Source organism: Mobula birostris, chromosome 15 (genome assembly GCF_030028105.1).
Source record: "Mobula birostris isolate sMobBir1 chromosome 15, sMobBir1.hap1, whole genome shotgun sequence".
In the NCBI taxonomy this organism is placed as follows: domain Eukaryota; kingdom Metazoa; phylum Chordata; class Chondrichthyes; order Myliobatiformes; family Myliobatidae; genus Mobula; species Mobula birostris.
The window spans coordinates 18665626-18683081 of NC_092384.1; the positions used below are offsets into that span (position 1 = coordinate 18665626).

Consider the following 17456-nt stretch of genomic DNA (forward strand, 5'->3'; position numbering starts at 1 on the left):
GTTACATAGTAATGAATCATCAATATATAACAAGTTCTGCTTTATTTAATTAACGAGGTTGACATGCATCATTTCGACTGAGGGATTTATATTTCTGCATTTATGTAGTATGAAGGGGAGGAGGCAATACGAGGCTTTGTGCACTGCAGAAGTTGTGTTAAAGTCAGAACGATATCAATTGTTGAGTGCTGGTTTCTGGTGATTAGAATCTGAACTTTCATCCAACCACCAGCACATTACAGAGGAAAATGTATCACTGGCTGCCAGTACGCTAAGCATTACTCTGTTTTCTTTAATCTGAAAATTTAGAAGGTGCAACATTTTTTCCTTTTGCATCTGAATAGTCTAATTCTCCTTTATGATAGCAAACCATTAGCTTTGTAGCTCTGGTGAAACATTTTCCATTCTTGACTCTAATCACCACTCTCCTCACTCTATTAGTGACTACTTTTGAAATGATGGAGGTGCCAGCTCCTGCACAGTGCATTCCAGAGTTACCCACTCCCCCAGGAAAGTTCTTGTTCCTCTGTAATTAACATTACAAGCATCACTTTCCAGGTCAAAGGGCCTGTTCTGTTCAGTTCCAGGAGATGAGATTTTGTAGTTCCCCCTCTCACCCAGTAGTTTCACTCCTGGCTGAAGTACTGTCATTCTGACCCCACCCTACCTCAACAATCTTTCTGCAAGAAGGTGGCAAGACTGGAAAGGGTTGGTCTGTTATCTGTCATCTTGACTTCTGCAGCCACCAGCACTCCCTCCTGCATTGACTAAGTTAGGTTTTGTGGTGGTCATGAGCATGATGGAAATGTTTGTAACCCCCTTTTCACTTGCTCCCATCAAGGTGCACGTTGGAAACACCGCTCAGGACCAAAGAATTGTGGGATATGTTTCCTGCACGCACCTGCAAGCTCTGTCAGGTAAGCTTCCATTGATTCAGCCCTCGTCTACATACACTGCTCCATCTCACACCCTACCCCTTGCACAGATTGTGTTGGTTGTTCAACAGGTCTTTGCTGATTTCAGCTTGTGATCTCATTAAGCACGATACCAGGAGGCTGACTGTTCTCTGTAATGCTGTTTGTAAATTCTTCCAGCACCAGTAATGATGATGCTGTCTCAAAGCTCCCATATAAAGAGTGTAGGAAATAAATTTTTAAGCTGCAGGTTGTTGATGATTTCCCAGAGTCACAGCTGAAAGAATTGTAGAAACTACTTAAAGAAACCCCTACAAGGCTAATCACAAACAAGAGAAAATCTTCAATTTCTCAAACTTCCAGTATTGCCCTCCTTCACCATTCCCCAGTCCCATTTCCCTCTCTCATCTTATCCCCTTTTCTGCCCATCACCTCCGTCTGGTGCTCCTCCCCCTTCCCTTTCTTCATGGCCTTCTGCCCTCTCCTGTCAGATTCCCTTTTATCCAGCCCTTTATCTTTTTCCAGCTCTTTACCTCACCTCTTCACCATTCCTGGTCACACCTGTCACCTTGTATTTCTTCCTCTTCTCCACCCACCTTCTTACCCTGACTTCTCATCTTTTCTTTTTCCAGTCCTGATGAACCATTTACTCTTTTCCATAGATGCTGCTTGGCCTGCTGAGTTCCTCCAGCATTTTGTGTGTTTCCTCCAAAGCTAGTCCTTTATCACGGCATGCCTGTGTTGGACAAGGCTGATATAAGTAGCATCCAGGACACCCAAATTTTTCTCTTGCAGAAGATCTCGGCTGCTCACAAATCAAGGGTATGCTAAGTGTGGCTCTTCCTAGAGCACTTCAGAAGCAAGTTCTGTGCCGAGCATGTAGATTTGTCAGTGGGAGCAGGGTTTGGATGCAACCAGCATGTTCAATGCGCTCAGACAACCAAATCGGGAAAGGCTGATCCAGAGTCCAATCTGACCATTCCAAAGTAGGACTAGGTGCAACCCTCATTGGCAGAGAGCCAGTCCAAGTGTGGGAAGTATGACCAATAACATCCCGCCCCTCCATTGATGAACAGATGAGTTGCAAAAGAATGACCATCAGATAATGAACTACTCGCCAATTTGAGGCATCGGCTTTCAAAGATGCCCTTGGTGGGGTGGCTAGTGCCCATGATGGAGCTGGTAAAGTTTACATCCCTCTTCAACCTTTTCTGATCCTGTGCAATGGCCTCTCCATACCAGTCAGTGATGCAGCCAGTTAGAATGCTCTCTGCATTACATCTGTAGAAACTTGCTAGTACCTTCGATCACATCCCCTCAAACACCTAATGAAATATAGCCACTGGCATGCCTTTTCTGTAATTGTACCAATATGTTGGGCCCAGGATATATCTTCAGAAATGTTGACACCCATGTACTTGAAACTGCTCACCCTGTCCACTGCTGGCCAGTCACAGACATCCAGAAGAGATATGGGAAAAGTCAGGGGTCCACAGAGTGAAGAACTACTTAGATCAATGGAAATTCAGGAAATCTCATGCAGATCATTTGATTTTTGCACGTGACTCAAATATGCAAGAATTGGTGAGAAATTAGGTCAGGCACAGCATGGAGGATCATGCCTCAGTGGAACAGGGAGAAGCTGCAGATGAAGCAAAAGCTGAGAACCGTTAGAGATCATAGTGAGTCCTCCACTGCAACTACCAGACATCTGATAGAACAGTGTGTTAAAGCAGGAGATGACATTTGATAGCAATGCTTTTCCTCTGTCTATATCCAGATCGGTCATATTTGCCACAAGTCATCCATCTGTGAAATTGATTCAGTTGTTATTTCTTGCATTCCATCAGCACTCCTTGACCTGCTATCTGCAACACATCACTCTACTTTGTAACGCTTATCCTTTCCCAGTAACAACTCTTCCCAACAACACCCTGGCCTGATCCTGTCAGAGATACTGCCTTCGTCCTGTCCATTCGTCCCTCCCTCCATGCAACTTCAAACTAAAGTTTTTTCTATCTCAGAAGGTGGTAAATCTCTGGAAATCCATTCCTGGAGGGTTGCAGAGGCTGGATCATTGGGGTACGTAAGGACGGGGCGGATACATTTTTGAAAAATCAGGGAATTTAGAGAAGAGGAGCTGAGGTATGGGACAGATCCGTATTGAATAGTAGGGCAACCTGAATCCTGCTTCTATTTTCTTGTGTTTTCTTTTTCCCAGTTCTCAAGAAGTCTCTGTCCTGAAGTGTTAACTCTCTTTCTCATTCCACAGATGCAGCCTGAGTGTTTCCAGAGTTTCTGTTTTATTTCAGATGATTTTCGCCATGTGAAATCTCTGAAGGAGATGTTTAAGGCCTTAATCTATGTTATGTCAGCTTGGCCAATTTGGCCAGCTGCCCTTTGATCAAGCACCAGGTTTACCTCGGACATCAGCTGTTGGCATTTTAACAAATGCACAGATCAGTCGAGCCTGCACTTGGTCCCTTTAATCTCCTGGGATTTAATAGCCTGTTTGCAATTTGTATTGTTGGAAAAGAGTGGATGTTTTTAAAGATGCCAGTTCTCCATCACAATTCTCTCCTCTTCCTACCGAAGGAAATTCAAAAAGGCACTGACTGTGGGTCAGTAAATACTTAAACATGGCAAGACCAAAATGCTAGCATTGGGACATGAGTGTTAAAATTTGGTTGTAAGTGCCCAGTTATATCAGTTCACGGAAGAAAGGCAGTGCACATCTCAGATGATGTGTGGCTGTTTGCTTTCCGGATCTCAGACTCTATATTTAATTAAGTGCTTTTCACATCTGTCTCTCACCCAGGAGATACTGCCATTCGCTGTGAACAGATGGACCACCTGCTGAACTGGCTGGCCGAGTTCCGAAAATCTACCTCTTCACCCAGCACAGAAGAGCTGCTGGCGTTTGATGTCCTGTGTGGGGATCTCAACTTTGATAACTGCTCCTTGGGTGAGTCCTCTCCTCGAGGCATCACACTGGCTTGTGGCATTAATCTAACAGCTGGGGCCTGCTGGTGGTGTAACTAATGAGCCAGTGGTGTGAAGCAGGGCTCAGGCTGGCGTTGTTGGTAAGTAAGATCTCACCATTTCTTAGGTGGCCCATCGACATTAAGGATGACTTGCTTATACTCCAGTTTTGTTACGTTCTGAGGTAGGTGATGAGGGAACTTCAGACTCTTCCACAGGTGTGCTAAGGAGAAGTGGGTTTGGGAGATGATCAACTTTTTCCTTATATACAGGATTTCTGTGTGCTCCTGGTGCATGGAATTGGAAGTTTTCCATATCACCCATCCCTTTCCACTGATCATGAGCCTGAGATTCCCAGGAGTCAGAATGTGGAAGCTTTTCCCGTCACTCAGACATGAGGTCGCCTGAACCTCAGTCATCGATTTGCATTGTCCGGGTACTCCTTTGTTTGTCCCCATTAAACTTTCACTTCCATTCGGGACATCTATCCCCTTTGCCATCTTCCCTGCTGCTGATCTCCCCAAACTTCCTCCGGGGAAGTCAATCTTAAAACACTCTGCAAAAACGAGTGAGAGTTGGTCAGCAAAGACACAACCTGCAACTTAAAACTAATGTTTTCTTCTCACTGAGGGGTGGTGATCTGTGTCTTCGGGGCAACACAGAGGTACACAGCTGCTGCCTCACAGCATCAGAGACCCTGTTTCAATCCTGACCTGTGCAGAGTCTAAACATTATACCCGTGATCACGTGGGTTTCCTCACACGTTCCAAGCAGTCACATCTGGTAGGTTTATTCATCATTGTACATTGGCCTGAGCATGGAGGTAGGCGGTAGTGTCTGGAGGGAGTTGAAGAGAATGTGGGGAAAATAAAAGTAAATGCGATGAATGTAGGATGGTGTAAATGAGCACTCGACAGTCAGTACAGACCTGATGGGCCAAATGGCCTATCTCTGTCCCTTATTTCTCTCTAACTACGAAAATGACTTGGCAGTATCACTGACCAGCAATGATTACAGCTCTACAGCCCCAAATATTACTGACTCTTACCGGTCAATTACTGTCTACACTTCTCACTGCCTCAGTAAAGCAACCAGCATAACCAAAGACCCAAGCATCCAGGCATTCTGTCTTCCATCTGGCAGAAGATATGAAAGCCTGAAAGCATGCAAAACTAAACTTGAGGGCAGCTTCTATCCCACTGTTGTAAAACTACTGAATGGTTCCCTAGTGTGATAGACCTCACAATCGATCTCATTTTGATCCTGCACCTGCACTGCACTTTCTCTGTAACTATTGTATTTTGTTCTGCCTTCTGTTATTGGCTTACCTTGTTCCACCGCCATGCACTGTGTAATGATTTGATCTGTAAGCAAGGCAGTGTATCTCTGTATATGTGACAGTAATATACTAATAGCGATTTATCTTCCAAATATCCGCAAGTCTCGCTATTATGCGGAAAAGACAATAGACAATAGACAACAGAATCAACAGAGCAGAAAGCTCAAGAAGGGATCGTACAGTATGGCCAAGTGAAATAGGAATTGATATGAAAGGTGAGGAGAGTAACGAATTAAAAGTATTATATATGAATGCATGAAGTATAAGAAATAAAGTAGGCACAGTTGGAAATTGGTAAGTATGATGTTGTGGGAATAACAAAGACATGGCTTCAAGTGGACAGGGCCTGGGAAATGAATATTCAAGGGTATATGTCCTATCAAAAGGACAGACTGATGGGCAGAGGGGGTGGGGTAGCTCTGTTGGTGAGGAATGAAATTCAGTCCCTTGCGAGGGGGGACATAGAATCAGGAGACGTAGAGTCAGTATGGATAGAACTGAGAAATTCTAAGGGTAGAAAGACCCTAATGGGAGTTATCTACAGGCCCCCAGACAGTAGTCTGGATGTAGGGTGTAAGTTGAATCAAGAGTTAAAATTGGCATGTAGCAAAGGTTATGTTATGGGGGATTTCAGGTAGACTGGAAGAATCAGGTTGGTACTGGACCCCAAAAAAGGGAGCCTGTGGAGTCCCTCCGAGATGGATTCTCAGAACAGCTTGTACTGGAGCCTACCAGAGAGAAGGCAATTCTAGATTTAGTGTTGTGCAATAAACCAGATTTGATCAGGGACCTCGAGGTGAAGGACCCATTAGGAGGTAGTTACCATTATATGGTAAGTTTTAATCTACAAATTGAGAGGGAGAAGGGAAACTCAGAAGTGTCAGTATTACAGTTGAACAAAGGGAACTATGGAGCTATGAAGGAGGAGCTGGCCAATGTTCAATGGAACAATACCCTAGCAGGGATGACAATGAAACAACAATGGCAGGTATTTCTGGGAATAATGCAGAAGGTGCAGGATCAGTTCATTCCAAACAGGAAGAAAGATCCTAAGGGGAGTAAGGGGAGGCCGTGGCTGACAAGGGAAGTAATGGACAGTATAAAAATAAAAGAGAAGTATAACACAGCAAAGATAAGTGGGAAGCCGGAGGATTGGGAAACTTTTAAAGAGCAACAGAAGATAACTAAAAAGGCAATACGTAGAGGAAAAAATGAGGTATGAAGGTAAACTAGCCAAGAATATAAAGGAGGATAGTAAAATTTTCTTTAGGTATGTGAAAAGGAAAAAAATAGTTAAGACCAAAATTGGGCCCTTGAAGACAGAAACGGGTGAATTTATTATGGGGAACAAGGAAATGGCAGATGAGTTGAACAGGTACTTTGGATCTGTCTTCGCTAAGGAAGACACAAACAATCTCCCAGATATAATAGTGGCCAAAGGACCTAGGGTAATGGATGAACTGAAGGAAATTTATATTAGGCAGGAAATCCAGGGCAAGCATTAAAAAGGGCCACTTTTCAGCATAATTGTATAAGGGCTAAGAGAGTTGTAAAAGAGCACCTGAAGGCTTTGTGTGTCAATGCAAGGAGCATTCGTAATAAGGTGGATGAATTGAAAGTGCAGATTGTTATTAATGATTATGATATACTTGGGATCACAGAGACATGGCTCCAGGGTGACCAGGGATGGGAGCTCAACGTTCAGGAATATTCAATATTCAGGAGGGATAGACATGAAGGGAGGGGAGGTGGGGTGGCGTTGCTGGTTAAAGAAGAGATTAACGTAATAGAAAGGAAGGACATAAGCTGGGAAGATGTGGAATCCATATGGGTAGAGCTGCGTAACACTAAGGGGCAGAAGACGCTGGTGGGAGTTGTGTACAGGCCACCTAACAGTAGTAGTGAGGTCGGAGATGGTATTAAACAGGAAATTAGAAATGTGTGCAATAAAGGAACAGCAGTTATAATGGGTGACTTCAATCTACATGTAGATTGGGTGAACCAAATTGGTAAAGGTGCTGAGGAAGAGGATTTCTTGGAATGTATGCGGGATGGTTTTTTGAACCAACATGTCGAGGAACCAACTAGAGAGCAGGCTATTCTGGACTGGGTTTTGAGCAATGAGGAAGGGTTAATTAGCAATCTTGTCGTGAGAGGCCCCTTGGGTAAGAGTGACCATAATATGGTGGAATTCTTCATTAAGATGGAGAGTGACATAGTTAATTCAGAAACAAAGGTTCTGAACTTAAAGAGGGGTAACATTGAAGGTATGAGACGTGAATTAGCTAAGATAGACTGGCAAATGACACTTAAAGGATTGACGGTGGATATGCAATGGCAAGCATTTAAAGGTTGCATGGATGAACTGCAACAAATGTTCATCCCAGTTTGGCAAAAGAATAAATCAAGGAAGGTAGTGCACCCGTGGCTGACAAGAGAAATTAGGGATAGTATCAATTCCAAAGAAGAAGTATACAAATTAGCCAGAGAAAGTGGCTCACCTGAGGACTGGGAGAAATTCAGAGTTCAGCAGAGGAGGACAAAGGGCTTAATTAGGAAGGGGAAAAAAGATTATGAGAGAAAACTGGCAGGCAACATAAAAACGGACTGTAAAAGCTTTTATAGATATGTGAAAAGGAAAAGACTGGTAAAGACAAATGTAGGTCCCCTGCAGACAGAAACAGGTGAATTGATTATGGGGAGCAAGGACATGGCAGACCAATTGAATAATTACTTTGGTTCTGTCTTCACTAAGGAGGACATAAATAATCTTCCAGAAATAGTAGGGGGCAGAGGGTCCAGTGAGATGGAGGAACTGAGCGAAATACATGTTAGTAGAGAAGTGGTGTTAGGTAAATTGAAGGGATTGAAGGCAGATAAATCCCCAGGGCCAGATGGTCTGCATCCTAGAGTGCTTAAGGAAGTAGCCCAAGAAATAGTGGATGCATTAGTGATAATTTTTCAAAACTCGTTAGATTCTGGACTAGTTCCTGAGGATTGGAGGGTGGCTAATGTAACTCCACTTTTTAAAAAAGGAGGGAGAGAGAAACCGTGGAATTATAGACCGGTTAGCCTAACGTCGGTGGTGGGGAAACTGCTGGAGTCAGTTATCAAGGATGTGATAACAGCACATTTGGAAAGCGGTGAAATGATCGGACAAAGTCAGCATGGATTTGTGAAAGGAAAATCATGTCTGACGAATCTCATAGAATTTTTTGAGGATGTAACTAGTAGAGTGGATAGGGGAGAACCAGTGGATGTGGTATATTTGGATTTTCAGAAGGCTTTTGACAAGGTCCCACACAGGAGATTAGTGTGCAAACTTAAAGCACACGGTATTGGGGGTAAGGTATTGGTGTGGGTGGAGAGTTGGTTAGCGGACAGGAAGCAAAGAGTGGGAATAAACGGGACCTTTTCAGAATGGCAGGCGGTGACTAGTGGGGTACCTCAAGGCTCAGTGCTGGGACCCCAGTTGTTTGCAATATATATTAATGACTTGGATGAGGGAATTAAATGCAGCATCTCCAAGTTTGCGGATGACACGAAGCTGGGTGGCAGTGTTAGCTGTGAGGAGGATGCTAAGAGGATGCAGGGTGACTTGGATAGGTTGGGTGAGTGGGCAAATTCATGGCAGATGCAATTTAATGTGGATAAATGTGAAGTTATCCACTTTGGTGGCAAAAATAGGAAAACAGATTATTATCTGAATGGTGGCCGATTAGGAAAAGGGGAGGTGCAACGAGACCTGGGTGTCATTATACACCAGTCATTGAAAGTGGGCATGCAGGTACAGCAGGCGGTGAAAAAGGCGAATGGTATGCTGGCATTTATAGCGAGAGGATTTGAGTACAGGAGCAGGGAGGTACTACTGCAGTTGTACAAGGCCTTGGTGAGACCACACCTGGAGTATTGTGTGCAGTTTTGGTCCCCTAATCTGAGGAAAGACATCCTTGCCATAGAGGGAGTACAGAGAAGGTTCACCAGATTGATTCCTGGGATGGCAGGACTTTCATATGAAGAAAGACTGGATGAACTGGGCTTGTACTCGTTGGAATTCAGAAGATTGAGGGGGGATCTGATTGAAACGTATAAGATCCTAAAGGGATTGGACAGGCTAGATGCAGGAAGATTGTTCCCGATGTTGGGGAAGTCCAGAACAAGGGGTCACAGTTTGAGGATAGAGGGGAAGCCTTTTAGGACCGAGATTAGGAAAAACTTCTTCACACAGAGAGTGGTGAATCTGTGGAATTCTCTGCCACAGGAAACAGTTGAGGCCAGTTCATTGGCTATATTTAAGAGGGAGTTAGATATGGCCCTTGTGGCTACGGGGGTCAGGGGGTATGGAAGGAAGGCTGGGGCGGTGTTCTGAGTTGGATAATCAGCCATGATCATAATAAATGGCGGTGCAGGCTCGAAGGGCCGAATGGCCTACTCCTGCACCTATTTTCTATGTTTCTATGTTTCTATGAAATGGTGTTGGATAGGCTGTTGGGTCTGAAGGCTGATAAGTCCCCGGGACCTGATGGTCTGCATCCCAGGGTACTTAAGGAGGTGGCTTTAGAAATTGTGGACACATTGGTAATCATTTTCCAATGTTCTATAGATTCAGGATCAGTTCCTGTTGTCCCACTTTTCAAGAAAGGAGGGAGAGAGAAACCAGGGAATTATAGACCGGTTAGCCTGACGTCAGTGGTGAGAAAGATGCTGGAGTCAATTATAAAAGATGAAATTACGACACATCTGGATAGTAGTAACAGGATCAGTCTGAGTCAGCATGGATTTACGAAGGGGAAATTGTGCTTGACTAATCCTCTGGAATTTTTTGAGGATGTAACTATGAAAATGGACAAGGGAGAGCCAGTGGATGTAGTGTACCTGGACTTCCAGAAACCCTTTGATAAAGTCCCACATAGGAGATTAGTGGGCAAAATTAGGGCACATGGTATTGGGGCAGAGTACTGACATGGATTGAAAATTGGCTGGCTGACAGGAAACAAAGAGTAGCGATTAACGGGTCCCTTTCGGAATGGCAGGAGGTGACCACTGGGGTACCGCAGGGTTCAATGCTGGGACCGCAGCTGTTTACAACATACATTAATGAATTAGATGAAGGGATTAAAAGTAACATTAGCAAATTTGCCAATGACACAAAGCTGGGTGGCAGTGTGAAATGTGAGGAGGACGTTATGAGAATGCAGGGTGACTTGGACAGGCTGGGTGAGTGGGCAGATGCATGGCAGATGCAGTTTAATGTGCATAAATGTGAGGTTATCCACTTTGGTGGTAAGAACAGGAAGACAGATTATTATCTAAATGGAGTCAAGTTAGGAAAAGGAGAAGTACAACGAGATCTAGGTGTTCTTGTACATCAGTCCCTGAAAGCAAGCATGCAGGTACAGCAGGTAGTGAAGAAAGCTAATGGCATGCTGGCCTTCTTAACAAGGGGAATTGAGTATAGGAGCAAAGAGGTCCTTCTGCAGCTATACAGGGCCCTGATGAGACCACACCTGGAGTATTGCGTGCAGTTTTGGTCTCCAAATTTGAGGAAGGACATTCTTGCTATTGATGGAGTGCAGCATGGGTTCACAAGGTTAATTCCCGGGATGGCAGAACTGTCATATGTTGAAAGATTGGAGCGACTGGGCTTGTATACTCTGGAATTTAGAAGGACGAGAGGGGATCTGATTGAAACATATAAGATTATTAAGGGATTGGACACGCTGCAGGCAGGAAGCATGCTCCCGCTGATGGGTGAGTCCAGAACCAGAGGCCTCAGTTTAAGAATAAGGGGTAGGCCATTTAGAATAGAATTGAGGAAAAACTTTTTCACCCAGAGAGTGGTGGATATATGGAATGTTCTGCCCCAGAGGGCAGTGGAGGCCAAGTCTCTGGATGCTTTCAAGAAAGAGATGGATAGAGCTCTTAAAGATAGTGGAATCAAAGGCTATGGGGATAAGGCAGGAACTGGATACTGATTGTGGATGATCAGCTATGATCACAGTGAATGGCGGTGCTGGCTCGAAGGAACGAATGGCCTACTCCTGCACCTATTGTCTATTGTCTATAACCCTTCATCAGATACAGAAGGTAGGAGGCCGGAGGGAGAAGTCTGAGAGGAGTGGAAATTCTGGAGATGGGAGAACAGGTCCACAATTTGGGCTGGCGACCACTGTCCTGTCCAAAGAAATCTAACAAAAGGTCGCAGACCAGAACCTTGACTATTTCTCTTGATTTGCACAGTGCTTTTCACAGTCTCGGGATATGTAGGCAGCATTTTCCAGCAAATTAAATGGCCTTTTTGCGAGTGAGTGCCACCTTGTTCACAGGCAGAACCCACAAAGAGCAGTGAAATAAATCATCTGTTTTAGTGTTATGTGAGAAATAAATATCGGTGAATGTACCTGTTATGCCAATAAACAAGGGTCTGCTTGCACTGAGAGCATAGAGGGATCCTAAGTTATCGACTCACCTGAGAGATGGCCACTTTCCTGGGTAACAGAGCGCTGGAGCTGGGGATGAATCCAACCAAAGTTTGAAGTTTGCTGACAACTAGCCAAATCAAAGGTGGTGATGAATTGGTATGTTGGAAGGAGATTTAAAATCTGGTTGAATGGTGCCACAGCAACGATTTCTCACTCAGTGTCAGCAGAACCAGAGAGCTGATTATTGACTACAGGAGGAAGAAATCAGAGGTCCATAAGCCAGTCTGCACGAGGGGATCATAGGTGGAGAGGGTCAGTAACTTATAAATCCATTGGCGTTATATCAGAGGTTCAGGCCTGAGCTCAGCAAATAAATGGAATCACAAAGAAGGTGACGGTGCCTGTACTTTCTTAGAAGTTTGCATAGATTCAGCATGTCATCAAAAACGTTGACAAACTTCTATAGCTGCACAGTGGAAAGTATTCTAACTGATTGCATCACAGCAGAGTATAGAAACACCAATGCCCAGGAATTGAAAGTCCACAGAAAATGGCTGATGCAGCCCAGTCCCTCCCTGGCAAAACCCTCCCCACCAGTGAGCACATCTGCCAGGAGCTCTGCGACAAGAAAGCAGCATCCATTATCAAGGAGCCCCGCCATCCACACTGTGCTCTCTTCTCATAGGATGTACGAGCCTTCAGTCCCACACCACAAGGTTCAGGAACAGTTATTTCCCTACAACCATCGGGTCCCTGAACAGTGTGGGTAACTTCACTCACCTCAACGCTGAACTCATTCCACAACCTACAGATTCACTTTCAAGGACTCAACAACTCTTTTCTCACTATTATTTATTTCTTTATTTTGCACAGTTGATCTTTTGTACATTGGTTATTTATCAGTCTTTGTGTATAGTGTTTTTTATCAATTCTATTGCACTGCTTTACTTTCTTGTAAATGCCTGCAAGAAAATGAATCTCCTATGGTGACACTTTGATAATAAATTTGACGTTGAACCTGCGGCCCACTGAGACTGAGACAGGATTACTCACACAGAGTCCCAGCTGAGGCTCCTGGTTCCCCAGACTGGGTGGACAGCTGAGTGTTTCACTCCTGCCTCTGACATAATCAAGGCAGGTTTAAAACTGCAGTGGATTTAAATCCAAGTCTGTGGTAGCAAGCAAGTGTGGTGCAGCTGATAGAGCTGTCTCATAGTGCTCGAGACACAGATTGAATGCTGACCTCAGGTGCTGTCTATGTGAACTTTACACGTCCTCCCTGTGAACCCAGGGGTTTGCCCAAGATGCTCCTGATTTCTATCCAAAAACTGTGCAGCAACAAAGACACAATGCTGGAGGAACTCGGCAAGTCACGCAGCATCTATAGAAGGAAATAAGACAGTCAATTGTTTCAGACTTGCTGAGTTTCTTTGGCATTTCGTGTCTGTTGTTCAAGATTTCCAGCATCTGCAGAATCTCTTCTGCCAATGATGTGCAGGTTGGTGGGTTACCTGGCCACTGTAATTTATCCATGGACATGACTCACAGAATCTGGGGGGCGTTGAAGAGAGTGGGGAGAATAAAAAATAAGATTTAGGTAGGATTGGTGTAAAATGGGTGGTTAATGATGGCATGGATTTGATGGGCCAAAGGACCCGTTTCTATGTGCTATGACTTTATGTTGAAGTGAAGGATTGCTATAGCATGTATCTGATTATTTATCCAGAATCGGGAGGACAGCAGTTCAGTCTGTAATTTCATATCTGATGGCATTTAGTTTTTTTTTCTTCTCTCTCTCTCTCTCCCTCTCTATCGTCATCTCTATCTCTATCTCTCTGTCTATCTAGTTCTTTCTCCAAGAGCCCATGTTTATTTACTGGACACTTTAGAGGCAAGCAGTGAGAGTTCAGATGATTCACTCTTCATCGACAGTGATGTACTTCTCAAAGTGCCATTGACGTTGATGTGAGATGACCAATTAATCCTGTGCTATGAGCAGTCTCACTTTACAGCTGTGTGCAGTAACAGCTTTAGTCATCTGGACCTCATCTCACTCTGCATTCACTGTCCAGTAACACCACCCCCACAATTCACACATCGCTGACTAGAGATCCCACCAATGAAACACTAACCAATGACCACATAGTTGGTTACATAATTTAAAACAGGTGGGTCTCGGGACTTGCTGGTGAGTCTCACTTACAGGACTCTAAATGAGGAACATTTGCAAATTGTTAGTAAGTAGTTGAATAAGTTAGGTTCAAGCAGAGTGGGTGCCTGAGGCTTTGGTGGGAAGAGGAGTAAGCAACCCAGCTACGGGGAGTGAGAGTGACTCTTTAAAAAAGGCTTCACTGAGAAGGCACAGGTAAGGTTTTATTTTATTGTTCATCCTGAGTCCTTGAATTGGCAAAGTTAGGATGGTAGTTAGGGCAGTGGAGTATTGCTCCTGCAAGATGTGAGAAGTGAGGGAACCTCATGATCTCGCGGATGACTACATCTGTGGGAATTGCAGCCAGCTGCACCTCCTGGCAGGTTAGATCAAGAAACTGAAGCTGGATGTTGAGGTACTAAGGACCATCTGGGCATTAAGGGCTTCACAGATGAGCTTTTTATTGAGGTGGTCACACCCAATAGGTTGGTGAACACCAGGAGAAATAAGGGGAGTGAGTAATCAGTGCAGGATTCTCCTGCGGCCATTTCCCTCACAACAGGTTTATACCCCTCTTGATAGTGTTGAGGGGCATGTTCTTTCATCCTCTGGCACTGAGAAGGGAAGGATGCAGTCAGACAGGGCGATAGTGATAGGGGAAATCTATGGTGTGGGGGACAGACAGGAGATCCTGTGACCGCAAGAAACACCAGGATGGTGTGTTAATCTGCTAGGTGCCAGGGTCAAGGATGTCTCTGGGTAGCTGCAGAAAATTCTCTGGGGTGAGGACGAACAGTCAGAGGTCATTGGTCATGTTGGTACAAACGACAGAGGTAGAACAAGGAAGAAGTCCTGCAGGATGACTATAGGGAGTTAGGAAAGAAATTTAAATGCAGGACCTCAAGGGTAGTGATCTCTGGATTACTTCTGGTGCCACATGCTAAAGAGTCCAAGAATAGAAAGGTAGGCCAGATGAATGTCTGGCTAAAGAACTGGTCCATGGGCAGGGATTCAGGTTCCTGGATCCGGAGGATCTCTCCTGGGGTAGAGGTGACCTGTACAACAGGGTCAGGTTGCACTTAAACCAGAAGGGGACCAATAACCCATTGGGATGATTTGCTTTTTCCACCTGGGTGGGTTTAAACTACATTAGCCGGTGGGGGCAGGAGGGGAGAACTCTAAAGAGCTAAATCAGTGAGAAGACTGGGATGCAGGCAGCAGACCAAAGTGTGTAAGCCTTGCAATCAGGATAGCCATGTATACAATAGAAGGGCAGATAGACCACTGCTTTCAATTGCACCTGTTTCAATACATGTAGCTTAAAAGGCAAGGTGGTGACCTGATGGTGTGGATTGTCTCTAGGGACTGGGATATTGTGGCCATACCAGAAGCGTGGCTGAGAGGAGGTGGGACTTGATGTGCAATGTCCCAGAGTACCAATCAGAGGAACAGGTAATGGTGGAGAGGTGCTGCCCTTTTGATAAGGAAGAGCGTAACAGCAGAGGATATCCTCAGGGGATCATCTAACATTTAGGTAGCACTTAGAAATAAGGTGCAAGAGGTTGGTCACTTGGTAGGGTATATTATAGACACCCAATTATCAGCTGGAGCTTGAGGAGCAGATGGGTTGAGAAATTGCATGTAGTTGTGAGAATAGTAGGGTAGAGCCAGTGGGAGATTTTAATATTCCTGGTATTGACTGACCCACCTAGAGTGTAAAGGGCCTGGATGAGATGTGTGCATCTCATTGGACAATACGTCGAATAAGCTACTCGGGAAGGGAAGTCCTCTTATGGAATGAGGCAGTTTGGAACTGAAGTGGCAGTTTGAGAGCACTTTGGGTCCAGTGACCACAGTTCTATTAGTTTTAAAATAGTTGTGGAAAAAAAATATATAATAAATCCACATGTTGAAGTCCTGAACTGGAGCTGGACCAAGTTTGAGGGCATTAGGCAGGATCTTGCCTTAGTTAACTGGTGGCTCCACTTAAACCCAAAGGAACAATTGGCAAGTGAGAAGCTTATAGCAAGAGCCCGGGGGTAGCATTTTCCTGTTGGGGTGAAAGGTGGGCACACCGAGTTCAGGGAACTCTGGCTGATGAGAGATATTGAGGCTCTGGTAAGGAGATTAAAGGACGTGTACTTTGTGCTTAGGCAGCTGGGTATGAATGAAGCCATTGATGATTATAAAAAGGTTAACGCAAGGCGTAAGAGGGCAAAGAGGGGTTGAGATGGATTTGGCAGGCAAGGTTCAAGATAATCCCAAGAGACTCTTTGTTACGTTAACTGAAAGGATGACCAGGTCCTCCTAAAAACAATCAGGCCACCTAAGTGTGAAGCCCCAGGAGATAGGTGAGAACTTAATGTCTAGTTCTCCTCAGTGTTTGCTAAGGGGAATATCATGTTTTCCAAAGGAATGAGGGTAATATGTGGTAAGGTCTTGGATCACACGTATATTACAAGGAAGAAGGCATTTACAGTCTTGAAGATTTTTGCTTTGTTGTTAGCCCTGGCAAAGTACCACATGACTGAAATGCAGCTAATGTAGCTTTATTCTTCGAGGAGGTTAACAAGGACAGATAAGGGGACTGAGACAAGTTACTGGAGGGAATTCTGAGGACAAGATTGAGCATCATGTGGATAGTCATGGTCTGATTAGGAATAGCCAGTGCGGTTTTGTGTATTGTAACTTGTAACTGACAAATCTTTTAAAGCCTTTCAATGGGGTAAGGTGATAAATGAAAGTAAACAGTGGATGTTGTACACAGTACATGGACTTTAGCAAGGCCTTTGCCATGGTGCTGCATGGCAGGCTGATCTAAGGTTAGGTCCCACGGGATTCTGGTGGGGACCAGTGAGGTGGACTCAGAACTGGCTGAATGAACGGAGTGAATGGGTGATGGTTAATGGTTGATCCTCTGACTGGAGGTATCTGTTTGGGATCTCTGCTATTCATTATTTATGTAAATAATCAGGATGTGAATGTACATGGTGTAATTAGCAAGTTTGCTAATGATATGAAAAAAGGGGTCTCGTTGATTGAAACAAGTTACAATGAATTACCAAGAGATTGAAGGGAGATGAGTTGAAGAATAGCAAATGGATTTCAACTTCGATAAGTGTGAGGTAATGTATTTTGGACCATCAAACAGGGTGGGACCTGTACAGTGAATGGCAGGGCACTGACAAGCATTGTGGAACAGCGGGACCTGGGAATACAAGTGTACAACTTGTTGAAGGCTGTGCAATTAGACACAGTGGTGAAGGTGGTGTTTGACATGCTGGCCTTCATCAGTCAGAGCATCAAGTTTAGGAATAGGTCCACTATGTTGCAGTTATACTGAACACAGCATTGGTAAGGACACAACTGGAGTATTGAGTACAGTCTTCTTCTCTGTTATAAGGAAAGCACTGTCGAGAGGAGAAATGTATGAGGATACTGCCTGGGCAGGAGGGCCTGAGTTATAAGTAAAGGCAGAAGTTAGCCATGCTGAATCTTATTCCTCAGAGTGCAGGAGAATGAGGCATCCAAATCTAGAGGGCACATCTTCCCAACCTGCACTGTTCTCCCTGTGCCTGCTACAGACCGTACTCCCACCCCAGGTGGGCACAGCAGTGGTGGTGTGCTGGGGCATCTGGGGATCCTGGCAG

The 17456-nt window shown here is 44.6% G+C and overlaps 1 protein-coding gene across 1 annotated transcript in view; it reads left to right on the plus strand.

The window, feature by feature from the left end:
- smpd3 (sphingomyelin phosphodiesterase 3) overlaps nt 1-17456 on the plus strand; it is a 138935-nt gene that overhangs the window by 98449 nt on the left and 23030 nt on the right. Inside the window, exons 3-4 of the mRNA XM_072279390.1 lie at nt 842-917; nt 3733-3879. Coding sequence (XP_072135491.1) covers nt 842-917; nt 3733-3879 — 223 coding nt within the window. The remainder of the gene's footprint in view (nt 1-841; nt 918-3732; nt 3880-17456) is intronic.